The sequence below is a fragment of the Gadus macrocephalus genome, chromosome 22 (assembly GCF_031168955.1).
Source record: "Gadus macrocephalus chromosome 22, ASM3116895v1".
NCBI classification, from domain to species: Eukaryota; Metazoa; Chordata; class Actinopteri; order Gadiformes; family Gadidae; genus Gadus; species Gadus macrocephalus.
The window spans coordinates 2650006-2677485 of NC_082403.1; the positions used below are offsets into that span (position 1 = coordinate 2650006).

General features: G+C 47.7%; 3 protein-coding genes across 6 annotated transcripts in view; all 3 read left to right on the forward strand.

Moving 5' to 3' along the window:
- LOC132451407 (major histocompatibility complex class I-related gene protein-like) overlaps positions 1-6248 on the forward strand; it is a 79242-nt gene extending 72994 nt beyond the window's left edge. For both annotated transcript variants that reach the window (XM_060043930.1, XM_060043931.1), the window contains exon 8: positions 6158-6248. In XM_060043930.1, coding sequence (XP_059899913.1) covers positions 6158-6233 — 76 coding nt within the window. In that variant the 3' untranslated portion in view covers positions 6234-6248. The remainder of the gene's footprint in view (positions 1-6157) is intronic.
- LOC132451383 (uncharacterized) overlaps positions 1-27480 on the forward strand; it is an 88858-nt gene that overhangs the window by 30168 nt on the left and 31210 nt on the right. The window contains 5 exon segments of the mRNA XM_060043837.1: positions 14401-14679; positions 16672-16698; positions 16701-16805; positions 16808-16896; positions 16898-16970. Of these exon segments, the coding sequence (XP_059899820.1) occupies positions 14401-14679; positions 16672-16698; positions 16701-16805; positions 16808-16896; positions 16898-16970 (573 nt within the window).
- LOC132451417 (major histocompatibility complex class I-related gene protein-like) overlaps positions 1-27480 on the forward strand; it is a 42949-nt gene that overhangs the window by 6285 nt on the left and 9184 nt on the right. Inside the window, exon 2 of one of the 3 annotated variants that reach the window (XM_060043965.1) lies at positions 4807-5073. The exons of 1 other annotated variant lie outside the window; for it this stretch is intronic. In XM_060043965.1, the coding sequence (XP_059899948.1) occupies positions 4807-5073 (267 nt within the window). Of the gene's footprint in view, positions 1-4806; positions 5074-26342; positions 26551-27480 lie in introns of those variants that run through there. One more of the 3 variants, XM_060043962.1, reaches the window with a different exon arrangement.

Here is a 27480-nt window from a genome sequence, read left to right on the forward strand (position 1 = left end):
GGCGCCGCGGGCTGAGAGGGCGCCATCCGGTGGCAGTGTTCACAGTTATTCCGAGTGGCGCAGATGTCAGCCGACATGCCTGGCCAGAACACAGACGACTCCGCGCGGGCGGTCATCATGGAGACGCCTTGGTGGGCAGCGTGCAGGGCGCTCAGCACTTCGCCATGGAGTGAGGGTGGTATGACTACCCTATCCTTGTACAGGACCACCCCATCAGCTGATGTGATATCCTCGCGGTACTGGTGGAAGCCACAAATCGCCACCGGCATCCCAGCCCTTGACTCGGGGAAGCTGTCTGCCGCCATCTCCTCCAACGTGCGCATGTCGTCGCTGCTGCTCATGGCCTCCCTGACACGGTCCCATGTCACGGACTGCAGCGATTCAAGCCCCGCAGCGCACCAGGCCAGGTTGCCCTCCTCAACATCATCGGCCACCGGCCCTGCCCACCGTATGAGAGACAGCACATCAGCGTGTGCGCTGGGTGAGAGGTGGGTCACCATGGCGGCATTGTCGTCTGGAAGATCCATGGGCGACGGGCACGGTGTGCCGACCGGCCTGCGCGACATGGCATCTGCAGCCCTGTTCTTCATCCCGGGGACATGAATGATGCGGAAACGATAGCGCAGGGTCTTCTCCTTGAGGTTCCTGAGACGGGGGTTGGGTATGTCGTCGAGTGCTCTGTCGCCAAGGAGTTTGAGTAACGGCTTGTGGTCGACTGCCACAATCAGGTCCCTGCAGCCCAACACGAAGTAGCGCGCTTTGTCCAAGGCGTCAGCGACCGCAAGCGCCTCGCCCTCTACAGGCGCGTATCTGGACCCGGCCGCGTGTGTGAACCTGCTGCCAACCAGGGTCACCTTCCATCCATCAGCGCAGCAGAAGGGCCTGACCGGCGTGCACTGACAGTGCTTCTGGAACAGCCAGAAGCCGACGCCCTCCTTTGACCAGTCCGTTGCGAGGCATGTCGGCTTGGACTTGTCAAAGATGCGGACGCCGCGCTCGATCTCCTGGACGATCTCCTCCTTTGATTTGCGGAAAACGTTCTCTAATTCCGGAGACCACTCGAAGCGTACCCCATGCAGTTTCCGGAACGGTTGCATGAGTTCGGCCATACTGAAGGCGTAGGCCACTTGGTTGACCAGTCCGAACCAGGACCTGACATCGGTGACGTTGCGCGGTCGTGGGAAGTCTCGGATAGCCTCCAGGTAACGGCTGCATGGCCGTACGTCAGACATGGTGATTGTGAAGCCCGCGAAGTCCACCGAGGGTGCGGCAAAGACAAATTTTCCCGGGTTGAGGATGATTCCGTTCCTGCCACAAACGTCCAGCCATTGTGCCGCCTGGAAGTAACTCTCCTCAACTGTATCAGCCCACAGTAGTGTGTCGTCCACACACTTGGTCTTGTTGCCGATGTCCGCAACCACCTCATCATAGCGCCGTCAGTAACCGTCTCCCGACGCTATGTACCCCTGTGGCGCCGAAAGGTACCGGTAGCGCCCCCATGGTGTGATGAACGTCGTCTTGTGGCGGTCATCTTCATGCAGTGGGACGCTGTGGTAGCCATTCCAGGCGTCGAATACAGTCTTGCATTTCCCACTGGGCACCTGTCTCGCCTGGTGGAAGGGAGATTGCGTGTGGTGGGTCTCACGGAGTGCATGCTTGTTCAGTGCTTGGAAATCGACGGTACGTCGTGGCTTGCCGTTCTTCTTTGCGCAGATCACCATGCGGTGACACCACGTCACTGGCGTGCCAATGGGCACTTCTTCCAGCACGCCAAGACGAACGTCCTGGTCAAGGCCCGCCTTCACCTCACCTTGCCAGTGTATGGCGACTGGGATGGGGGTGTGGCAGGCGACCGGCGTTGCATTCTCATTGAGCATTAGACGAAGAGGTGGACCAGACATTCTCAGCAAGGGCTGGTGGGGACATGTATTGAATGTGCTCTGAGCGTATAGTCCAAGTAAGTGTTTCCGTAGAGCTCCCATGTTAGCCTCCGTGGCCGGCATGGGGAGCGTGGTTGGCTTGGTCGGAGGTTCCGCACGCCGCGGGCAGTCACATGGGTCTGAGGTCGCAAGGTTGACCTCCCCGAGTGTTGGGAACCTGTCTGAGATCATGCCCAGGTCCACACAGGCTGTACGAGACAGGTATATACGGTCTGAGGTGTCAGTCACGTACGCGATCTGGCGCGTCTCCAATCTCCGGGCGTCGCTGCTGTTACCAGCGAACCTTACGACGGCGGCCCCGAGGATCCGTATGCCTTCATTATTCGCGGCCTTCATGGACATGGATACAGGAATGAGGTCGTCTGTGTTCAGGCCCATCTGTTGGGCGACCTTGACGCCGATCAGGCAGCTCTGGCACCCCGTGTCAGCCATGGCAGGCAGGGTCACAGTGCGGGTGCGTTTCCGGAGGTCGAGGCCCAGTGCTTTGTAATCCTCGTTTTCAATGCTGAGTGTGAGGTGGATGTATGGCTGTGAGTTGGATGGGCGCTTCATCCACTTGTCACACATGTCATCATACAGGTGGTGAGCGAGGGGGAGTGTGCGTACCATGTCGGCGGTGCTGGTGAGTGTGCACAGCTCGCCGAAGGCGGTCGCCTGCTGTTCGTCGCACACCCCATCAGTCTCCTCCGGTGCGGGCCTAGATGACCGGCCACCCAGGCAGGCCTTGTCGAGGTGGTTTTGACGGTTGCATTTCCGGCACGTCTTGCCGTACGCGGGGCACTCGGCACGCCTGGCACGCCACTGAGGCGTCTTGCCGTGGCCTGCCTCGCCGCAGTAGATGCACGTCCCCTCGGCCTTGACCTTGGATTGCTCCGCTCTGGCGCCCCCTCTGGCTCGGACGTCCTGCTGCTTCCCCCGTCGATATGAGCTGCTGATAGTGTCCGTGCTCTGAGGGTCAAGCAGGCGTGACGCTGAGCGCTTTCCTGACTCTTTGGGTTCGATGTACTCTATTATGTCCTTTAGTGGCATATCCTGATTCTTTTCGCCAAGCAGATCGAGCTGTATTTCTTGGTCTGCTATGCCGCGGGCGATCACATCGCACAATATTTCCTCTGTGAAGTCGTTGACTTGGTCACACCCCTCCTTAGTGCATGTCATATCGTATTTACACGTGCCTGCCTGCCCCTTTAAGCGAGCATGAAATGATCGGATGGGCTCTTCGTGTCCCTGTCGCATGTTAGATAGGGCCACTCGAGCTACCATTGTGTTTTCTGCACGGACAGAGAGTGCCCTTATGGCAGAGAGAACGTCCTTCTCATCACTGTCCACTAGGCTTTTGCCTGCAGCACGGGTGAGGTATTTTCTCAGATCCTCCTCACAGCACTCAAGCAGTTGTGTGACAACATCTGATCCAATTAGTTTAGTGCCCCTCTTGTACTCACCCCAGCGGGTTAGGAAGTATGACCAGGTCTCGGCTGTTCCAGCCAATGCTATGGACGGGCGCCTGAGTTTCTCCACTTTGGCGTTTGCGCGCGGTTCCCTGGGGGCTGCAGTGTGTGTGGTCGCGTGTATGTTCAGCATGGCCACCACCACCGCTACTTCCGCATGTGTAGCCACATAGTCACACTCCTCGATAGGGCAAGGCACATCCATCCTTGGTTCCACAGTTTTATAAAAAAATATATATTTCTTTTTTTTCATGCGCTCATATATTCAGGTTCCCGGGCGACGTTACTTGTAAATACACTCGCGGCCCACTCGTTCGTTTGATCACATTTTTTCGCGACGTCGGAGGTGTCTGCTTGGCTTCATCCAGGTGTTTGGTTATAAATAAGAACAACTTTCCATTTGTTCACTTTCTTTAATGAAAGATAGCAGTGAAATGACAATAACCAAACATGTCATGAGCAGCTAAAGGTGCTGGTATGTTTACATCTAAATAGTCATTAACTTCCGGTTCCGTTATGTGTAACAACATAGAGGTCCGTAGTGCAATATTCCCTACAAAGCAGTGCTGCAGACTCGACTCTTTCACAAACTCCCCCTCCGAGAATGGTTTACTGTTCTGGGCGATTTTGTGGGCTATCACAAAGCTGGTTCTGGTCGCTGCATCTCTGGCTGCATGCAGCTTTGTAAAACAGCCTTGTTGTTTTTCTTGCTTTGCTAGTAAATCCGTGGATGTCCGCGCTCGTTCGGCATCAGTCAAGTTTTTGTATTTTTCGGCATGTTTCGTCTCGTTATGCCGTTTCAAATTGTACTCTTTAAACACGACAACATGCTCCCCACAAACTAAACACACAGGTTTACCCTTGACTTCAGTAAAGAAAAAATTAGTAGTCCATATTTGTTTGAAAGTTCTGCATTCGGCATCCACTTTCCTATTTTTGACATGAGCCGACATTTTTGCATTTTTCCCGGGTGACAAGGAAGGTCAGTTCAGTTCAGGGGTGACACGGAAGGAAGACAGGTTGTCAATCACACGCATTTCACGTGCACAGTGGACGTGCATGATTGCGTGCACTGTAAGAATAAATGGGCTTCAAAATAAAAGCAATGCGGTTTTAGACTCATAAGATAATTAGAAAATATGTTTTCTTTCTTTTATTTTTTATTTTTTTTATTTTTTAATTATCATGTAATCTTTCGCGGGCCGGTCAGAATCATCCCGCGGGCCGTATTTGGCCCGGGGGCCGTACAATGCCCAGGTCTACAGTGATGTACAGTAGTAACCTCTCTCTCTGTTTGTCTTTCTACAGTAATGTAAAGTCTTAACCTGCCTGTCTGTCTGTCTACAGTGATGAACTGTATTAACCTGTCTGTCTGTCTGTCTGTCTGTCTGTCTGTCTGTCTGTCTGTCTGTCTACAGTGATTCACTCCCTGCAGTATTTCCTCACGTTGTCGTCTGGACTCCCAACCTTCCCAGAGTTTGTTGCTGTTGGGATGATGGATGGAGTTCAGATTGGGTACTATGACAGCAACATCCAGGGAATAGCACTGAAACAGGCCTGGATGTACCAGTTCTACATATATCATCCCGGTGAACTGGAGACGATGTATAGAATGGCTCTGGGTGCCCAGCAGAGCTTAAAGGCCAATATGTTGGATCTGAAGAAGCTCTTTAACCAGACAGGAGGTAAGTTTATATCTGATGTCTGACCTCTCACATTTAGATATTCATCATTTAAACCCAGAATAAAGTTTCACCATACTCCCTAACAGTGTTCCAATTAACCCCTCAGCTTCGGGGGGGGGGGGTCAGCATTCCCATTGGGGGGGCGATGGCGTCATTAGAAAGCCCTGCCTCTATATTCATACCTTCATCATTACACACTTACGGTGTGTGGCCTACATTCTTCTGAAATTGAATGAAATGCCTATGCCAGGTAGCTAATTCTGAAGAAAGAAACACATGCTAACAGATATCTTGGGGAAACAACAAACAACACCAACTTAATACAGAAAGTATAATGGGAGGATTTTTCGCAATTGCTCATTCACGTGACCTGCAGGTTGGGGCAGTGTCATGCTAAATTTGTACCGGCTGCCAAATTTGTACCGGGCGCGCCATCCATACGTAATCCATTCCAAACCTGCCTGTCAGCAGATGATCGCGTCGTCCGTTGCCGGGCAAGTTTCAAAAAACATTCGCGCTCATGTTGCCAAAGACGAAATAACATAATACAGAAAACGGATCGCTAGATAACACTTGTTTTTACTTTATATTTGTATTGTATTTAATTGTTTAATCAAATTTAGCAAGTAAACTGAGTGTTTAAAGCAGGTCGAGTGTTTAAAGGACGAAATAGCACAATATAGATAACGGATCGCTAGATAGAAGGTTCGCGAATGTTCGTGAACCTTTCACGTCATTCGACGCAATCGTCCGTTGCCAGGCAACGGACGAAGCGATCATCTGTTGCCAGGCAGGTTTGGAGTGGATAACGTATGGATGACGCGCCCGGTACAAATTTAGCATGACAGCAGCGGCGAGCTGTATGCGGGCAGCAGGCTAACTGACGTGACTGACAACGAGTGAACACTGAACCAACCCCACTGACGTTACAATATCCATACATCATGGGCCTACTTCGAACGTACACCAACAGTGGCGATGAAGGCTATGTAACAGAGACGATTGCAGAACATAAACACTATGTTATGCATTGACATAATGCCCCTCCTCCTGGCGTTGAAATCAATTAGCCTACTCCCCTAAGGCAAGGCAAGGCAAGGCAAATTTATTTATATAGCACTTTTCATACACAAGGCAGACTCAAAGTGCTTCACATATAAACAGTGTCATACAATGAAATAAAATAATAGGCAAGTAAAAGAAAAACATGCAAAAATAGAAAGTTAAGGCATTTTAGTATTAAAATAGAAAATAAAGGCAAAGTTGTTTAGCAGAAAGCTATAGCAAACATAAAAGTCTTCAGTCTTGTTTTAAAGGTGCTCAGAGTTGGGGCAAGTCTTAAATCCTCTGGGAGTTTATTCCAGCTATTTGTTGCGTAGTAACTAAATCCTGCTTTCCCATGTTTTGTGTTTACTCTGGGGATAATTAACAGATTGGTCTCGGAGCTTCTTAGGGGTCTAAAAGGCTGATGTAGTGGAAGCATATCAGTTAAATATTTTGGGCCTAAACCATGTAGGGATTTATAGGTAAGCAACATGATTTTAAAATCAATTCTCTGACTTACAGGAAGCCAATGTAACGATTTCAGAATTGGTGTAATATGATCAAATCTTTTGGTCTTTGTTAGAACTCTAGCAGCAGCATTCTGAACAAGCTGAAGCTTCCTCAGAGTTTGTTTTGGGAGACCTGTAAGGAGACCATTGCAGTAATCAAGCTTACTAGTGATAAAGGCATGTACAAGTTTTTGTAAGTCTTCGGTGGACATGAGCCCTCTAAGTCTTGCTACATTTTTAAGGTGATAATAGGCCGATTTTGTAACTGATTTGATGTGACTGTCAAAATGTAAATCAGAATCCATGATAACCCCTAGATTTCTGGCTTTGATTGAGGTTTTCAGGGACAGAGAGTGAAGGTGTTGGGTTACTTTAAGCCTTTCTGTTTTAGAACCAAATACAATTATCTCTGTTTTGTCCTCATTTAGTTGAAGGAAATTTCGGCACATCCATTCCTTCACTTGCGCAATGCACTGGCACAGCAGATCTATGGGCCGATAGTCATTTGGTGATAGCGATACATAGATTTGCGTGTCATCAGCATAGCAATGATGGTCAATATTGTTATTTTGCATGATTTGCCCTAGTGGGAGCATGTAGATGTTGAATAAAGAGGGTCCTAAGATCGAACCTTGTGGGACTCCACAGGTCACGTTGGTTGATTCTGATACAAAGTCGCCAATGGAAACAAAGTAGTTCCTATTTTGTAGGTAGGACCTGAACCAATTTAACCCTTATAAGGTGTTCGGGTCTGTGGGACCCGTTTTCAGTTTTTAGCTTTATAAAAGTGATACAAATAATTATTATTTTGAACTAAGATTCATTGGCTTTGGCTCATTTTCTGTGAGGAACATGAATCAGAAAACATTTTCAATGACCCCCCCCTGTATACCCCCCCATCACATTTCTATTACACACAGGGTGTTCGGGTCCAGTGGACCCGGAGCTAGTTTAAGTGTGGAAATCATAGGTTCTGTGCACCCTCATTTTCCCTTCTTCCTCTGTGTGTGTGTGTGTGTGTGTGTGTGTGTGTGTGTGTGTGTGTGTGTGTGTGTGTGTGTGTGTGTGTGTGTGTGTGTGTGTGTGTGTGTGTGTGTGTGTGTGTGTGTGTGTGTGTGTGTGTGAAAGAGAGAGGGGGAAAGAGTAAAGCAGGTGAATGGGCCCTTGGTGTGAGCACCCACAGTGTGCACCCACTGTTCCCGCACAAGGTTGCAAAATTGGAGCACCCAACACTATCAAGCTTGGGGACCTGACACTATAAAAAAGCTCTGTCAGCGTGGTTCCATACCACAACTGATCAAGATGGCAAAGCAATTCTCTGTTCAGACTGCCTTACAGCTGATATTTGAAGAGACAGAGGGTTTTGATGGTGATGCAGAGGAAATAAGTTCGGAAAGTGAGGATAACATTTCAGAGTTTGAAGAGGAGGATGAGCATCAGCCAGCTCCGAAACGTAAAAGAGCCTCAGGACTAGCCCTTCAGCAGCCAGGACAAGCCTGCGAGCAGCAAGCCCCAGGACCATCCCGTGAGCAGGCAGGACCAGCCCGCAAGCAGCCAGCCCCAGGACCATCCCGTGGGCAGCCAGGACCAGCCCGCGAGCAGCCAACCCCAGGACCAACCCGCGAGCAGCCAACCCCAGGACCAACCCGCAAGCAGCCAGCCCCAGGAACAACCCGCAAGCAGCCAGCCCCAGGACCATCCCGTGAGCAGCCAGGACCAGCCCGCGAGCAGCCAACCCCAGGACCAACCCGCGAGCAGCCAACCCCAGGACCATCCCGCAAGCAGCCAGCCCCAGGAACAACCCGCAAGCAGCCAGCCCCAGGAATAACCCGCAAGCAGCCAGCCCCAGGAACAACCCGCGAGCAGCCAGGCCCAGGAAAAACCCGCAAGCAGCCAGCCCCAGGAACAACCCGCAAGCAGCCAGATGTAGGACCAGCCCGTCAGCCAAAAAGAAACGCTGTGAAGTGTGTGGACCCATGATGGACAGAGAAACACAATATATGCAACCAGTGCAAAAAATACATATGCAATACACACACAGTGAGACTCTGCCCCTCATGTGTGGTATAGTCTGATATACGTATAATGGCCGTGTTCAAAGGCTTTAATGTGTTGTTCAGACAGATGTTATTGAGTATGTTTCAATTTCTAATGATGTTGATTATTTCCCAGTAATGCCTGTTTTATGAGGCATTTCCTTATTTTGTTGCATTTTAATGCAAAAAGAAACAAAAACGAGTGGCACCTCTATTCATAAATGTGTGTTTTAACAAAGGTAAAGTGAACAAATTTAACATATGTGTTGTTTATATTACTTGCAATTGGGATGAAGTAACCATCTGGTGAGTATTTAAAAAAAAAAAAGTTTGATTATGTTGAATTAAAAGGCCTAAAATGCAATGGGTCCACCAGACCCAGCAGCACCTCCTGTGTAACAAAAACACGAACACCCTATGAGGGTTAAGACAGTGCCTGAAAGCCCCACCCAGTTTTCTAACCTTTCCAGAAGTAATGTATGGTCTACAGTGTCGAATGCAGCACTGAGGTCAAATAGCATTAGTATAGAGGTTTTGCCAGAGTCTGTGTTAAGACGGATGTCGTTTACAACTTTAATAAGGGCGGACTCAGTGCTGTGTAGGGGTCGAAATCCAGTTGATGCCAGGAAGTGATTTAGTTGCTGGAGGACAACTTTCTCAATGATTTTACTTATGAAGGGTAGATTCGATATTGGTCTGTAGTTGTTAATAATAGAGGCATCTAGGCTCCGCTTTTTTAAAAGGGGTTTAATAACTGCAGTTTTCAAAGCTTTTGGGAAATTGCCTGACTGGAGAGAGTTGTTAACTATCTGCAATATGTCTACTGCTAGGCAGTCGAAAACATTCTTAAAGAGGTTGGTAGGTATAGTATCAAGGCAACAGGTGGATGGCTTTAGTTGTGTCACAGTTTCCACAAGATTTTGAGAGTCTATAACATTAAAGTATGCCATCCTTGCCACGTAATTTTTGCCTGAACAGGGTGGTAGTCCAACATTTTTGTTTGAAGAGGAGATATTGATGGCGCGTCTGATACCTTCAATTTTATCAATATAAAAAGCTGCAAACTCATTGCATTTCTGCGTGGAATGGAGATCAGGTGGAATTTCTGTTGGGGGGTTGGTCAGTCTGTCAACAGTTGCAAATAGGGTTTTTGCATTATTAGTGTTGGTTTTAATGATATTGGAGAAAAATGTTTCTCTAGCATTTTTTAAGTCTAAATTGTAGACACGGAGGCTCTCTTTATAGATATCATGGTGAATATGAAGTTTTGTTTTACGCCAGATGCGTTCAACCTTCCTGCATTCCTTTTTCTGTGCTGTTACAGAAGCAGCTTTTCTCCAGGGTGCCTTTTGCTTTCCAGAAATCGTTTTAACCTTATAAGGTGCAATGACATCTATGACTTTCAAAATTTTCAAATTAAAGTTTTCTACAAGATCATCAGGAGAACATGGGTTTAGAGGTGGTAGCAAGGAGATGGCATTTTAAAAAGTACATTAGAATCTTCATTGATATACCGTTTTTTGACAGTGTTTGATTTTGTCTGTATATCGGGAATAAAAGATATGTTAAAGTAAACACAAAAGTGGTCAGACAAGGAAGGATCAGTCACAGAGAGATCAGAAACATTGAGGCCCTTTGTGATAACCAGGTCTAGAGTGTGCCCCTTACAATGAGTAGCCTCTTTCACATGTTGAGACAGTTCAAATGTGTCCAAAATGGCAAAAAGTTTTTTTGCATATTTGTCATTCAAATCATCAGTATGAAAATTGAAGTCACCAGTTAAAACTAGACAGTCAAATTCTGTGGAGATGCTAGACAATAATTCTGTGAAGTCATCGAAAAAATTTGCAGAATATGTGGGTGGCCTGTAAATAATTAATAGAACTCTGGGGGAACATTTCAATACAGCACTAAGGTATTCGAACGATGGAAAATCACCAAATAACATCTGTTTCCCCTGAAATACATTTTTAAATATAGCAGCAACCCCTCCACCTCTTTTTCCAGATCTACATGCATCAAAAAAGTTATAGTTGGGAGGAGCTGTCTCTATCAGAACGGTTGCACTGTTAATTTGTTCCAGCCATGTTTCAGTTAAAAACATAAAATCCAGTTTAGAAGTGGTAATAAAATCATTAACTAAAAATGATTTGTTATTAAGAGACCTCACATTAAGTAGAGCCATCCTGATGGTGTTGTTGATAGGCTTTAAGGTTGTTTTTGGTCTGGAGGCAATAGATATGAGATTTGTGAGGTTAGCAGTGTGTCTAAGTTTCCCTTTGTTTACTCTCTTAGTGGTTACAGCATGAATGCGAAAGTTGCCCTGCTTTGACGTAGGCAACCTTGGGTTCAGCAGATTATGTGAAACTTCCTTTATACTGTGTCTACGGCTGAACCCTTTTTTGTCTCAGTAATACTCATGACTACTTTCAGTATAGTGGGGGGGCTGGGGCGCCATCCTCTTGGGTGTTATCAGCCTGTCGCCATGACATGGAGATGCTATCAATGACCCAGATATAAGTTTGCTGCCAACATATTCCAGTCTCTTGTATTCGGCTGGAAAATCGCAAAGGGAGGAGACATTGGGGCTGGAGAGATAGCTATGGGAGAGATGAGGCTGGAGGTCACCACAAAGGGAGGAGACATTGGGGCTGGAGAGATAGCTATGGGAGAGATGAGGCTGGAGGTCACCACAAAGGGAGGAGACATTGGGGCTGGAGAGATAGCTATGGGAGAGATGAGGCTGGAGGTCACCACAAAGGTAGGGGACATTGGGGCTGGAGAGATAGCTATGGGAGAGATGAGGCTGGAGGTCACCACAAAGGGAGGAGACATTGGGGCTGGAGAGATAGCTATGGGAGAGATGAGGCTGGGGGTCATCGTAGTAATGCAGAGGAGGGTGGTCGTTCCTCGCCAAGCCGGCCACCCCCCTCAGCACAGTGTTGAGGGCGTCGGGCGCATGGGTGGCAGGCGCGTTCGTGGACTCTTGAAGTGGCAGGAACCGGTTCTTCAGTGGCAGGGTTAATTTCAGTGCCTTGCTAATCCGGCTGATACATGTCTTCTTCTCAACCTGTGCTCTGATTGTGGCCTGTGCGTCAGACCATGGCAAGGTCTGTGGGCTGTCTGCTATCTGTGTGTCAGATAGTGGCAGAGTAGATGTGTGGTGGAGGCTGTAGTCTCGCTTCTTCTCAACCTGTGCTCTGACGTCAGACCATGGAGATTTGTGGGAAAGCGAGAAGAGAAGATTGTCCCTCAACAGTTTTGAGCCTAACCTGTTTGGGTGTAGGTAGATATTTGCTCCCCCAGAACAAGTTGAATTGAAAAGCCCCTTCCTCTTTCATTGCAGACTCTGGAAAGCCATGTATTCAGTGCAAGTAGACGACTGAATCTGTTTATTCCCTTGTCAACTGCTGGTATGGGTCCACTGATGATTGACTTGATGTGTATTTTGTCCAGTGTATCCAATAGATCAGTGTAATCCCTCTTCAGAACTTCTGACTGTTCTCTTTGAATGTCATTAAATCCTGCATGCACAATAATCTGTGAGATTTTGGGGTTTTCCAATATGATTTTGGCTAGTTTACGGTTGATATCACTAACCATTCCATATGGGAAGATGCATGTTTTGATCTTCTTACCGGTTATATCCTTGATGATTGAGTCTCCTATAATCAGAGTGTCTGGTTCATCTGCTTTCTCTGAGATGGGCCCTTGTTGGACGGTGGCAGACACATGCACAGCCCGCCTCCGTGGCGTCCATCTCTGTCCGTACCGTCTGTCCGGACACATTTCAGGGGTCAGGGGTGCACTGGTGGCCGAGGCATGCGCAGCTCGCCTCCATGGCGACTGGTTGTTCCGTCTCTGTCCGCACTGTCCGTCCGGACGCATCTCGGGGCTCAGGGGTGCATGGGTGGCAGGCGGGTTCGTGGACTCCTGAAGTGGCAGGAACCGGTTCTTCAGTGGCAGGGTTAATTTCAGTGGCGTTGAGTGAACTTGTTGATTCACTTTGGTATGTTGTTTTGGCTTAGCGCCGACTCTGTGCCAGTGAGACGCAGCTGGAACTGTCTCTCTCTTGTCCAGCTTCAGGAAGGATACAGTGTAACTTTGATCATCTTGCTGTATCTGAGTGAGCTCAGCAAACTCACCCATCGGCACTGTATCCTGGAGGAGTTCTTTGCATTTTTCTAATGCCGCTAGTCTCGTTTTAAATAAAGCCACTGTCTGTTGCAGTTTGGTGCAGTCTGTGCATTTCCCAGTCTCCGTGCCTGAGATATCCGAGTACAGAGGCATGTTGGCGATAGGAAAGTCCAAGGCTTTTTCTGCGGTCTGATCCGGGAGTCATGAAAAGTGCCAAAATGTATTGTTGAATCGAGCGATGGAGGACGACGAAACAAACAATATATTGTTAGGTATTATGATCATGAAATTAAATAAGATAAAGTAGATCTGAACGATGATTTAAGTAGTTTTTTCGAATGCCTAGCGGAGCTTCGGGAAACATGACCTCTCTCTCTAGAGTCACTACGCAGAAGTGACTAAGGAACCGTCACCTTGATACCGTAGCTCTCCTCGCAGCTCGATTGGTAGCGACGAACACACATAACCTGCATAACCTGCCAGTGCCACCGGTGTTTCGTAATGGAGCAATAGTCGAGTGATGTCAAGTAAACAAAAGTCAAAAGATGCTGAAGGCACAGAAATGGTACAGTCCACTGAAGGGGCTTTTGGAATCGTATGACACTAGATTATTACTTTCATGATGAGCACAGATTGAGAAATACTACTTCCCGTAAGTATTTCAGTAACCCCAAAACTGTCGTTTTAGTCCCTATTTGGGGGGTCCAAAACCCATTCGAGGGGTCAGACCCCCCCAAACCCCCCCGAAATCGAACCCTGTTCTTAAAAACACACACGCACTCACACACGCATGCACGTGTCCGTGCACAAATGCTAATAAAGGTAGTCAGTGTGGCAGTACACAGTGTAGTAGTACTCAGTGTAGTAGTACTCAGTGTAGCAGTACTCAATGTAGCAGTACTCAGTGTAGTAGTACTCAGTGTAGCAGTACTCAGTGTAGTAGTAGTAGTCAGTGCCAGCGCTCGGCATAGGAGACCTCGCCGATCGCCAAGGGCGGCAAATGCGTTGGGGGCGCCCTCTGGTGGCGCCCGTAAGTAGTCAATTAAAATATACGAAACAAACGGAGAAGGAAGGGGACGCAGGAGCCATTGCTAGGGCTCCCCCCCACACACACACACTTCCTTAGCTCCTGCCATTATAAACTTAGATGTAATAAAACAACAAAGATAGCTAGCGGCTAGCGGCATTAGCTCCGCTCGTCTGCTGGTCAGATGAAGGGGTTGAGGGTGGTGTACGAGGTGTAGGGTGGTGTAGGGGGTGGGGATGTAAGATGTGTTAGGGTGGTGTAGGGCGGTGAAGGGTGGTGTAGGGGGCTGTAGAGTGGTGTAGAGCTCTGGCTGGTCTTATTTTTTCATCTATTTATTAATATTGTTATAATGATAATATTCATATGGTTTGTGTTTTGATGTGTCTGTGTGTATTTAATGTTAGTGATGTCTCTCTCTCTCTCTCTCGCGCGCGCGCTCTCTCGTTCTCTCTCTCTCTCCCCGTTCTCTCTCGTTCTCTCTCTCTCCCCCCTCTGTCTCTTTCTCTCTCTCTCTCCCCCCTCTGTCTCGTTCTCTCTCCCCCCCTCTCTGTCTCGTTCTCTCTCTCTCTCTCAGGTTCCCACATTGTTCAGAGGATGTTTGGTTGTGAGTGGGATGATGAGGATGATTCTACTGATGGTTATCTCCAGCATGGTTATGATGGAGAGGACTTCATAGCGTTGGACCTGAAGACCATGACCTGGGTCGCTGCAGTACCTCAGGCTTTCAGCACCAAACAGAGATGGGATGAGGATGAAGCTCGATCACAATTCATGAAGTACTTCTTCACCAAGCAGTGTATTGATTGGCTGAAGATGGGCCTGGCCTATGGGAAGAGCACTCTGCAGAGAACAGGTAGTCACATGACCTGGTGGGCGTCTCTGAGTCTCTGTTCTCTCTCTCTCCCCCCCCCCCCCCCCCCCCCTCTCTCTCTCTCTCCCTCCCCCCTCTCTCTCTCCCTCCCCCCCTCGCTCTCTCTCCCTCTGCCCCCGATCTCTCTCCCTCCCCCCCCTCTCTCTCTCTCGTCTCTCCCCCCTCTCTCTCTCCCCCTCTCTCTCTCTCTCTCTCTCTCTCTCTCTCTCTCTCTCTCTCTCTCTCTGGCTGTTTCCCAATGTCAAGGAAGCATGCTCAACGGCCGCCCTTTTAAGGACGCTACGTCATAGAACGCCGACAAGCACTGTTCCAATGTTGAGGACACTCGAAAGCCGCGCCATTTTCGCGTCCTTTGTTTTTGAGAATTCCGAGATTTTTCAAGGATGCATCGCTGCATCCTAGACGAGCCAAAACTACCCACAATCCTCTGCGTTCACTGGGCGGGTTCTTGAAAATGGCAGAGCAGTACACGTTCAGATGAAGTGAAGTTATATTAGTTTTCAGAAATATTTTGTGCCGTATTGCTTTTTATAGATTCATCATGTAAATGCAAATAATCAAGCCTAAAGACCTGTGCCACTTTTCAAACGTTTTTGCAACTTAATGATACGTTGCTATATTTTGCATGGACGTAGCTGGTGTTAAACACCACTGTCACCAATGTCAATTTACTCGCTCACAAGATTACATTATTTATGTATACCTATTTATGTTTGTGTTGAATCGTTTTTTTTTTAGGGTCAGTCCAGCAAACTGAGGCTTTTGTGCGCCTTAGGGTGGCGCACAAACATTTGTTTACCGGTGGAAGGGATAGTGCCACTATCCAATGTTGTAAAATTAATGCACAACCGATCATTTGCAATGTTTGTAATTTTTAATGAACGTATTTAATTGTATTTTATATGATATACTTATGTGTTCAAAGCACTGGTAGATTGTAGGCATATATGAATGAATGAATCAGATCATTTAAATAATATATCCAAATAAATACACGTTTATCATCTCTTTCTTTGTCTTTTTCCCCCTGCATAATAGTAATAATAATAATAATAATACATTTCATTTAGAGGCGCCTTTCAAGACACCCAAGGTCACCTTACAGAGCATATAGTCATCATACATTTTTTAAAAAACAAGACATTGTGGAAAAAAAAAAAAAATAAAAAAAAATAAACATAAGCAATAAGAAATAAATAAAACAAAAACAAGACAAAACAAAACAATAAAAACAGTGATCAGTTAGACGTTGTGTGCGAGTTTGAACAGGTGAGTTTTGAGTTGTGACTTGAAGGTTGTAATGGTGTATGACTGTAGTAATCAACCGTGTTGTAAATGTGATGCATGAATTAAGTTCTCAGACAATTTCACTTAGTTTTATAAAAATTGAATGGATTTTCCTTTTAATAAAGACAATTCGATCAACCACAACAAAGCTTTTGTGACTTCCCCAAAGAGGCTCCATGCGAAGGAGACATGACCCGCATCATAACAGACAAAAGTCAAATAAATATCGATCAGCTTGATTGCTGCACATGTGTTTACAAGCGGACACGCAGTATTAAAAAGCAGAAGCGGAAGCGCTTCCACACTACCAAGTCGTTCCCAAAGTCCGACGTTACAAACGCTAGGAAGCACTCGATCTAGCACTCTAGTCTCATCTCCATAGGACGCGACTAGCAAGGACGCGTCCTAGCAAGGCTGCAGCCTTCACTTTGGGAAACAGCCTCTCTCTCTCTCTCTCTCTCTCTCTCTCTCTCTCTCTCTCTCTCTCTCTCTCTCTCTCTCTGACCACAATATATAAACTAAGTCCTAATGTCCTGAATTAAGCAGACGAGACTCAACCCTGAAGGGGGACGCAACTCAGCCCCTTATGGAAGAATATGAAATATAGAATATATTACATGACAAGAACACGTGTTTACATTATGAAATAATCTCTCTCTCTCTCTCTCTCTCTCTCTCTCTCTCCAGAGCGTCCGCGGGTGTCTCTGCTGCAGAGGAGCCCTCCTCCCCAGTGGTGTGCCATGCTACAGGCTTCTACCCTGACAGGGTGGTGGTGTTCTGGAGGAGAGACGGCCAGGAGCTCCATGAGCAGGTGGACCCCGGGAGGTCCTCCCCAACCACGACGGGACCTTCCAGGTCAGCGTGGACCTCAACCTCACGGCCGTCCCACAGGAGGACTGGGGGAGGTACGAGGTGTGTGGTCCAGCTGAGAGGCATCGAGGACATCTCCACCCCCCTGGACCCCGCCCTCATCAGGACCAACTGGGGTAAGACTGGTGTTGGAGGGGATGGAGGTGGGGAACACATGTCTCACCACCTCCACCTGACCTCATCACAACCACTGCCAGGTCTACCTGGACACTGCTGAAGCTACTGGGTAAACACACAGCTCTCAGGAGTAGCTCACTGCAGCAGAACACGGTGGATTGTGGGTAAATGAGTTCTATGAATAGGGCTAGACTCAGATCAGTCCCTGAGTGACCCTGAGCTCCAGAACAGATTAGACACGGTTAGTGAGTTATTAGTCTCGCCAAGCCAGACCAAACTACAGCAAGTAGAACAGCAAGTGGTCTGGAACCACGCTACCTCGAGCCGTCTATCCTTGGGGAAACTGGGCGGGCCTGTTTTTATTTCTTTAAACCAATCACAATCGTCTAGGGCGGGGCTAAGCCCGGGAAGCAGCAGCGGTGTCAATTATTTTGATGGAACTGCTTGACGTTCAGAGGCTGTCAGAAATGGCTCAATCCCAACCGCAAACGCCACAAAAAAAAATTAACAGTGTATGTCGCAAACGACCCCAACCCTATGTGAAGATCATTTTATAGATAAAACGAACAAACATTGTTTGTTTCTTTGTCACGATGATAAACAAGCCAGCCTTGGCCCTTGTGGAGCTCACGGACAAATAAAAACAACGTTTTAACGTTGATATGTGGTTCTTGTAGAACACTCTTAAACAAATACCGTAGGTGCTATTGTGAAGTGGAACGGATCTCTGAGGGTCTCTGTCCAACATCTATTATTACACACCTGATTTTATTTTTTTGATGTACCTTCAGTGTACAAGAGTGGCCTCACCATCCCCATCATCATTGGGTTGCTTGTTCTCCTCCTCGCTGCTGCTGCCTGCTGTTGTTGGAGTCCTTCTGTACAAGAAGAGGAACGGTGAGTGGATCAAACTCTCCAAGAGGACTGAGACCTGATCTCCACCTGCTCCTACTTCCTGTCCCCTTCCTACGATCTGATTGGTTGTCTTCACCCACTGGTGGTCTGGTGGTAGAAACCTCTCCACCTCTGAATGATGAACCTCCTCCAATGTCCACTGAGATGTTGTGGCATTAAGAATATGAAAGTATAATAACATCAGGATATTCACCACTGTTACAACACTAAACATTTCTCTTGATCCTTAGATTCAGACAAGCGACACAAACCATTTGGTGATTAAATTCACTGGACTATACAGCTCTGTAGATCTAGATACATCTATCTCACTGGAATATACAGCTCTAAAGATCTATATACATCTAGCTCACTGGACTATACAGCTCTATAGATCTAGATACATCTAGCTCACTGGACTATACAGCTCTTTAGATCTAGATACATCTAGCTCACTGGACTATACAGCTCTATAGATCTAGATACATCTAGCTCACTGGACTATACAGCTCTATAGATCTAGATACATCTAGCTCACTGGACCATACAGCTATCTAGCTCACTGGACTATACAGCTCTATAGATCTAGATACATCTAGCTCACTGGACTATACAGCTCTGTAGATCTCGATACATCTAGCTCACTGGACTATACAGCTCTATAGATCTAGATACATCTAGCTCACTGGACTATACAGCTCTATAGATCTAGATACATCTAGCTCACTGGACTATACAGCTCTATAGATCTAGATACATCTAGCTCACTGGACTATACAGCTCTATAGATCTAGATACATCTAGCTCACTAGACTATACAGCTCTATAGATCTAGATACATCTAGCTCACTGGACTATACAGCTCTGTAGATCTAGAAACATAGATTTCATTGGACTATACAGCTCTATAGATCTAGATACATCTAGCTCATGACTTCACCTCCTCCCATTCTGATACTTCCCAGGTTCTGACACCAGCTCTGAGAACACTGAGGGGCAGAATCCGGCTCCTGAGGCCCAACCTCTGACCACAGTCAGTACTTTACCACTTTACAATACTTATTCAGACAAATATGTTTACAGTTATATTTATTTGCAGTCTACTTTATCACAGCAATAGTAAAAGTAGTATTTTGACAGTACTTCATCACAGTCATAGATTAACAGTCATATTTGAACAGTACTTCATCACAGTAATATTCTAACAGTACTTCTTCACACTAATAGATTAACATTAACAGTCATATGTTATCAGTAAATCATCACAGTATATATTAAGAGTAAATCATCACAGTGATAATGTGTGATAATATATGATAATGTTTAATGCTGGCTTTCTTGCTGTTTAGGGTCAAAGTTAAATCATGAAGAGGTTTCTCACGTTCAGCTTCCTAAACCAGGTTGGAGTGGATCGCAGTTCATTTATAATCCTCACCAACAGGCTTGGGACTTCAGCTAACTAAATATGCTATATTTGCTTTATTACAATAAGATTCATACTGAACTTCATTTTGATAACAACCATTAATCCGTAAGAATTGTAAATCAATAAATCGCTGTATTTGTGATAGATTTGATTAACTCACTGGCTTAAACCTGCAATCTTTCACTGATGCTTGGAAACCATGGCAACACAACCTTGTTACACAGGCTAGCACAATCGAGCTAGGACGCTTTAGCATAGATACTTTTTTTTGTATTTTTATGAAGAATGTTGGATCAAAGATTAATATTTTTTTTAATCATCCAAATATAAAAATCGCTGTATTCTTGTTTTGCGTTATTTGGTCAATAAAATCCAGAAAGAAAATAAGAAAATATTTCCATGATACTTTATTTAGGTTAGTTCATTTCATTTAGTGTAGTTATTGGGCTTTGTGTGACCAGAGACTATATTTCTTATGATCTTCCTCCACCAACGTCCTGATATTAGATCTTATGCTGACAGACAAAACGCACGCACGCACATACACTCACACACACAACACACACACACACACACACACACACACACACACACACACACACACACACACACACACACACACACACACACACACACACACACACACACACACACTGTGCAGTTGTATTGTTATTTTCCGTAGGTATTCATATACCTGTTTATGAATATATACCATATACCATATACCTATAGCTATAGCTGCATAATGTACAGCGGGCCTGTCATTACATAGAACGACCTCACTGAGCACCCAATGCTTTACTGCAGGGTCTGAAGTGAGGGGGGGGGGGGCTAGGGTCTAGGGTCCACTACAGTGAGGGGGGGGGGTCTAGGGTCCACTACAGTGAGGGGGGGAGGGGGGTCTAGGGTCCAGGGTCCACTACAGTGAGGGGGGGGGTCTAGGGTCCACTACAGTGAGGGGGGGGACTAGGGTCTAGGCGGGTCCACTACAGTGAGGGGGGGGGGGTCTAGGGTCTAGGGTCCACTACAGTGAGGGGGGGGTCTAGGGTCTAGGGTCCACTACAGTGAGGGGGGGGGGGGGGACTAGGGTCCACTACAGTGAGGGGGGGGGGGTCTAGGGTCCAGGGTCCACTACAGTGAGGGGGGGGGGGGGTCTAGGGTCTAGGGTCCACTACAGTGAGGGGGGGGGGGGGGGGTCTAGGGTCTAGGGTCCACTACAGTGAGGGGGGGGGTCTAGGGTCCACTACAGTGAGGGGGGGGTCTAGGGTCCAGGGTCCACTACAGTGAGGGGGGGGGGGGGGTCTAGGGTCCAGGGTCCACTACAGTGAGGGGGGGGTCTAGGGTCCAGGGTCCACTACAGTGAGGGGGGGGGTCTAGGGTCTAGGGTCCACTACAGTGAGGGGGGGGTCTAGGGTCCAGGGTCCACTACAGTGAGGGGGGGGTCTAGGGTCCAGGGTCCACTACAGTGAGGGGGGGGGGTCTAGGGTCTAGGGTCCACTACAGTGAGGGGGGGGGGTCTAGGGTCTAGGGTCCACTACAGTGAGGGGGGGGACTAGGGTCTAGGGTCCACTACAGTGAGGGGGGGGGTCTAGGGTCTAGGGTCCACTACAGTGAGGGGGGGGGGGGGGGGGGGGGGTCTAGGGTCTAGGGTCCACTACAGTGAGGGGGGGGTCTAGGGTCTAGGGTCCACTACAGTGAGGGGGGGGGGGGTCTAAGGTCTAGGGTCCACTAGGGTCCACTACAGTGAGGGGGGGGGTCTAGGGTCTAGGGTCCACTACAGTGAGGGGGGGGGGGGGGGGGGGTCTAGGGTCTAGGGTCCACTGCAGTGAGGGGGGGGGGTCTAGGGTCTAGGGTCCACTACAGTGAGGGGGGGGGTCTAGGGTCCACTACAGTGAGGGGGGGGTCTAGGGTCTAGGGTCCACTACAGTGAGGGGGGGGTCTAGGGTCCAGGGTCCACTACAGTGAGGGGGGGGTCTAGGGTCGACTACAGTGAGGGGGGGGTCTAGGGTCTAGGGTCCACTACAGTGAGGGGGGGGGGGGGGGGTCTAGGGTCCAGGGTCCACTACAGTGAGGGGGGGGTCTAGGGTCTAGGGTCGACTACAGTGAGGGGGGGGTCTAGGGTCCAGGGTCCACTACAGTGAGGGGGGGGGGTCTAGGGTCTAGGGTCCACTACAGTGAGGGGGGGGGTCTAGGGTCCACTACAGTGAGGGGGGGGGTCTAGGGTCCACTGCAGTGAGGGGGTGGTCTAGGGTCCACTACAGTGAGGGGGGGGGGTCTAGGGTCTAGGGTCCACTGCAGTGAGGGGGGGGGGTCTAGGGTCTAGGGTCCACTACAGTGAGGGGGGGGGGGGGGGGGTCTAGGGTCCAGGGTCCACTACAGTGAGGGGGGGGGGGGTCTAGGGTCCACTACAGTGAGGGGGGGGGGGGGTCTAGGGTCCACTACAGTGAGGGGGGGGTCTAGGGTCCAGGGTCCACTACAGTGAGGGGGGGGGTCTAGGGTCTAGGGTCCACTACAGTGAGGGGGGGGTCTAGGGTCTAGGGTCCACTACAGTGAGGGGGGGGGGGGGGGGGTCTAGGGTCTAGGGTCCACTACAGTGAGGGGGGGGGGGGGGGGTCTAGGGTCTAGGGTCCACTACAGTGAGGGGGGGGTCTAGGGTCTAGGCTCCACTACAGTGAGGGGGGGGGTCTAGGGTCTAGGGTCCACTGCAGGCTGTAACTCTATGAGTTGGAGCGATGGATGGGAGTGATCCTGAGCGCTGTGGGGGCCAGAGCGGTGCCGGGAACAACTGGGCCAAGGGCCCCTACACCGGGGGGGCGGAGCTGGTGGACGCGGTGCTGCACCTGGTCCACCAGGAGGCGGAGAGCTGGGGGGGCCTGCAGGGCTTCCAGCTCACCCACTCCCTGGGGGGGGGGGGGCACCGGGTCGGGCCTGGGCCCCCTGCTCATCAGCGAGACCCTGGAGGAGTACCCCGACCGCATCATGGCCACCTTCAGCGTGGTACCGTCTCCCAAGGTGAGGGGGGAGGGAGGGGGGGGGGAGGGTTAGGAAGGGGGAGGGTGAATAGGGGGAGGGTGAATAGGGGGAGGGAGATGAGGGGGAGTGAGGTGTTGATTGAACTAATGCATAACCCGTGCGTTGGAACAGACAGCTCTGGTTCGGTTGGCACAGGGTCAATCAACCTGGAGTTCAGCGTTAACTCTGTGTTTGTTAAACCTCCGTTCGTGGAATACCACTCTGAGTGCCTCCTGTGAGTCGTCTTTGTCCAGAGGGGTGTGAGGGCATGCCTACATGGGAGGAAATGAGCGTTAGAGTCTGGGAACTTTAAAGTGTTAAAAGCGGTGTTTTATCCAACACATTTTTCCATGAATCCTCTTAAAACAGTTATCTTATAATGATAGTATTATTTTGATATGAAACACTGTAGTTATCCGTATCTGTCGCATGTCAAATGAATGTGTGGGAAAAGCTGGGGTGGTATATACAAGGTATATTCATTAATATATATGTATCTTAAAGTATGTAGTCCCATTTTAAATATAATGACTAATACTATTTTGATGGTAGGCATTATGCATTAACGTTAAAGGTTTTGTCTTACACTGTGGATATTCCTTATATAAACGTGTGCCAAGTTATCTTGTGGATATACGGACTGGTATATACGATATCGTAATTATTATCTGTATTATAATTATGCCATTAAATATATCGGCCCATACTATGTGTGTGTGCATGTGTGTGTCTGTCTGTCTGTCTGTCTGTCTGTCTGTCTGTCTGTCTGTCTGTCTGCCTGCCTGCCTGCCTGCCTGCCTGCCTGCCTGCCTGCCTGCCTGTCTGTCTGTCTGTCTGTCTGTCTGTCTGTCTGTCTGTCTGTCTGTCTGTCTGTCTGTCTGTCTGCCTGCCTGCCTGCCTGCCTGCCTGCCTGTCTGTCTGTCTGTCTGTCTGTCTGTCTGTCTGTCTGTCTGTCTGTCTGTCTGTCTGTCTGTCTGTCTGTCTGACAGTGAGTAGGTGTGTGTTGCACTCTCTGTAAGGCTTTGGTCTTTGTGAAGTGTAAAACAATCAACTGGGAATTTGAAAACAAGGAAATAAACAAATACATGAATTTAATATAAAAAACATCTTGATTCCACCTATTTCCTGTATGGGGGTACAGAATCAACATGTTGAGGATGATTGAGAACAAAACTGGCAATGATGGAAAGTATTACCAAATGGGGAACGACTTCACGTGACAAATGAAGAAAGAGGGAACAGAAAATGTTTGCTTTGCAATTTTTGCAGTCTCTTACCCATTTGGGGTAAGAGACTCATTCATATCATTGCATATGCAAGGGCTTTCATCAGTGAGCCGTGAGCTAAATCACCCTTTTGTTCCCTTATTAAGCAAAAGATAGTAACTTAACTGACATTTATTTATTTAAATGGAGGGCACTCTGGGTTAGATGTTGGGCTGACAACCTGCTTGGAGTTTGAGTTTGGATTGTGGGGATACACCATGCTCTCAATCATGGTTATGTTTGACGAATGAGTGCACATCATGATTTGCAGATCAGTGAAACATATTTTAACTAGCCCACTACAACACGCAACGTTTTTTTGTTCTCGGTTGTAATTACACTTTAGGAGTTTTCTTTATGTATATATATTGGAGGGGAATCACTGTCCTACTTGCTGTCGAAGCACTTTATCCAACAAGCAAAACCGTCTCGGCAATATGGCCAAAGTGTTTGGGAGTTCACTCTTTGATATGGCTGTCTGTACTAAACGCATACGGCTCCTTTAAATGCGTCTGCAAAATTGAATTGTACGTCATGAGCGACTTGAGCGACCAAAGCGAACAGAAATATTCGCAGCAAAACTTCATGGTGTGGACGTACAGTAAGGGTGGGACATTTGAAAACAATTGAAGTGCCGCCACTACGACAATTAGACGTCAATGACGGACTGGCGTTTTGTCTGAATGGAAGGCGGTCCCCCTGTACCTATAGCATGGTCCTCTCATCTCATATTTGGTGATCAGCACTTAGGCCTACCAGCCCTATGTGCCTCCTGGTCCACATTGTCCCCATGCCTGGAGACTAGTTGCTTATTTAAATTGAATGTAATTATAAAAAATGTCTATTAGTAGGCTAAAATATGAGTCTGATTAATTAATCAATTAGCCTACACTTGTTTCATCTTTATCACAATGTAACGTCTCAGTCTCACCTGCTGGTCGTAGCCAACCCTGCAGTGACTCCCCTTTGCTGCTTCCTGGTTCTCTCTCGCTCTCTCTCTCTCTCTCTCTCTGTCTCTCTCTCTCTCTCTCTCTGTCTGTCTGTCTGTCTGTCTGTCTGTCTGTCTGTCTGTCTGTCTGTCTGTCTGTCTGTCTGTCTGTCTGTCTGTCTGTCTGTCTGTCTGTCTGTCTGTCTGTCTGTCTGTCTGTCTGTCTGTCTGTCTGTCTGTCTGTCTGTCTGTCTGTCTGTCTGTCTGTCTGTCTGTCTCTCTCTCTCTCTCTCTCTCTCTCTCTCTCTCTCTCTCTGTCTGTCTGTCTGTCTGTCTGTCTGTCTGTCTGTCTGTCTGTCTGTCTGTCTGTCTGTCTGTCTGTCTGTCTGTCTGTCTGTCTGTCTGTCTGTCTGTCTGTCTGTCTGTCTGTCTGTCTGTCTGTCTGTCTGTCTGTCTGTCTGTCTGTCTGTCTGTCCTGAATCCGCCTCTTTTCAGTGGGTATTACGGCTTCACTTAACAATAACAAACAATACCCATATACGATTTAGGCATTTAACCAATTTGAAAGAAAGAATTCATGTGATGCATTACTTCAATAATTCATTCTTCTTGCTAAAACGAAATTTTAGAAACGAACTATCAGCAGACATGTAGTTTAGTTTTCCTACCAAAAAAATAGCAGCCTATGAGATAATGATCTGCTTGTCTGCAAGCTAGCTGGCTTTCTGATTCCTTTGGCTAAAATGTTACTTGACAAACTGAGCCTGGATTTATGAAGATTTTAATTAATTTCATAAAAGGCAGTCGTCTCAACAGACAACAACGACAATCTCTTTGGTCTAGGCCAGGGCCTATCCAACTAGCGGCCCGTGGGCCGGCCCCTCTCAATTTTTTTCTGGCCCGCAAGAGGTTGCATGCAAAAAATAAATAAAATTAAGGAGAAACATAGTTGCATGCCAACCAGGTTTCTGTGTGTATCCGGTGATACTAGCCAGTATCAGTACCCCACAATCAGGAACTGACATCACTTATTCCGACAATGTTGGCTCAACCGATACGTGTGAGTCTAGCTTTTCTCATATGAATGCCATCAGAACAAGGGCACTTTGCTCCATGACCTATGAGAAGCTGCATGAGTGTCTCAGGATGAGCCAAACTAGGCAAACAAGGCAGTGCAATCTTTCTCACTGACTCAAAATGTCTCATGTACAGTTTTGTGATGATTCAAACAACATTGTTTAATTCTAAATACGTGTACAAAATATGTGAGAACAAAATCTTTTATAATGATACGGTTAAAAGTGAAGAATGAAGGAATGCGTCTGACAAGTTTATTCCATGTAGTAGTACTATATATATTAAGTTAACACTACTTTAAGTACGATTTATTTGTAGCGATTCATTCACGTAGTTTTACTCTGTGTGGCCCATGAACCCCCAGTGATTTTCCTTTTCGGCCCACTTGATAAGGAGGTTGAATAGCCCTGGTCTAGGCATTAGGCAGGCATATCATGCAGGCAGGTGCCGTTCACGTGCAGCGCTGCAGCTACGTAAACAGAGTTTGCCCTCCCCCTACTGACCTTCACTCTCGGTGCCCGAATGGAAGTGAATGAGGCTATTTTTACCTTATGAAATGTTTCGAATGGTAGTTTTTTTTTAGCTAGGCATACATGAAATTCTACGATTTAAATTTTTATTTGTTCCTCGGAAGGGCAACATGAGTCGAGGAGGGCATATAGGCTGTTGCAACCTGAGCAATCCCCCTGTGCACGTCCCTGCGCACGCGTGTGTGTTTGTGTGTGTGTGTGTGTGTGTGTGTGTGTGTGTGTGTGTGTGTGTGTGTGTGTGTGCGTTTGTGCGTGCGTGCGTGTGTAAGAGTTAGTTTCACTTTGAAGTTCTCCTCTTGTCCGCATGTTTCCTGGTCAGTGCGTCTGATGCTGGACTCTGAGTCACGTCTCTGTGGATAATCTCCTCGAGCTGTTCTTCTGAATACATCGATATGAAGGCGCTAACGGGGCTGCTGCTGTTGGTCTTTGGTCACGGTGTGTCCTCAGGTAAGACTGACTCAAGTTTTTACTGTTCAAAACTATTCTTCCAAAATGTTTGGTTCATGGTCCCTGAAGATACGATGCTTCGATTCCCTCATTTGGTTGAAAAGCATTTGAGTATCCTCTCTAATGAGTTCAATTAATCCACAACATGATTCAGCTTTTACTGTGAGTATTTAAACTAATATAAGAACATGTATTCTGGGTTCAACTGTGAAAACGAAACCAGTCTATTATCAGAACCAAACATTAAACTTCAGTTAGGAAGGAATCCGATGTGTACTTTAAGTCTACTTTTAATCCAAAATATTATATTAACACTCAAAGTTATTTTATTTTTAACTTGTCAACGTTCTTGGAGAATCGTCATGCACGTGCACACACCCATATACACACGCAGACACACAATAATATAATTATTATCATTGCTATCAATATATTGTTATGAAATTCAATAATTATATTATTATTATTATATTATATATTATTACGAAAAAAGAGGAGATGTGACCCGGCCCGGAGGAAGCCCGGGGCCCCCGTCTGGAGCCAGGCCCAGACGGAGGGCTCGATGGCGAGCGCCTGGTGGCCGGGTTTGCCACGGAGCCCGGTCGGGCACAGCCCGAACAAACTACGTGGCGCCCCCCCTCTCTTCATCCCATGGGCCCACCACCTGTGGGAAGACCCGTTGGGGTCGGGTGCGCAGCCACATGGGTGGCAGCGAAGGTCAGGGGTCTCGACGGACCAGACCCGGGCGGCAGAAGCTGGCTCTGGGGACGTGGAACGTCACCTCGCTGTGGGGAAAGGAACCGGAGCTTGTGAGGGAGGTGGAGCGCTATCAGTTAGATCTGGTGGGGCTTACCTCCACGCACAGTCTCAGCTCTGGTACCGTACTCCTGGATAAGGGTTGGACTCTATTCTTCTCCGGAGTTGCCGAGG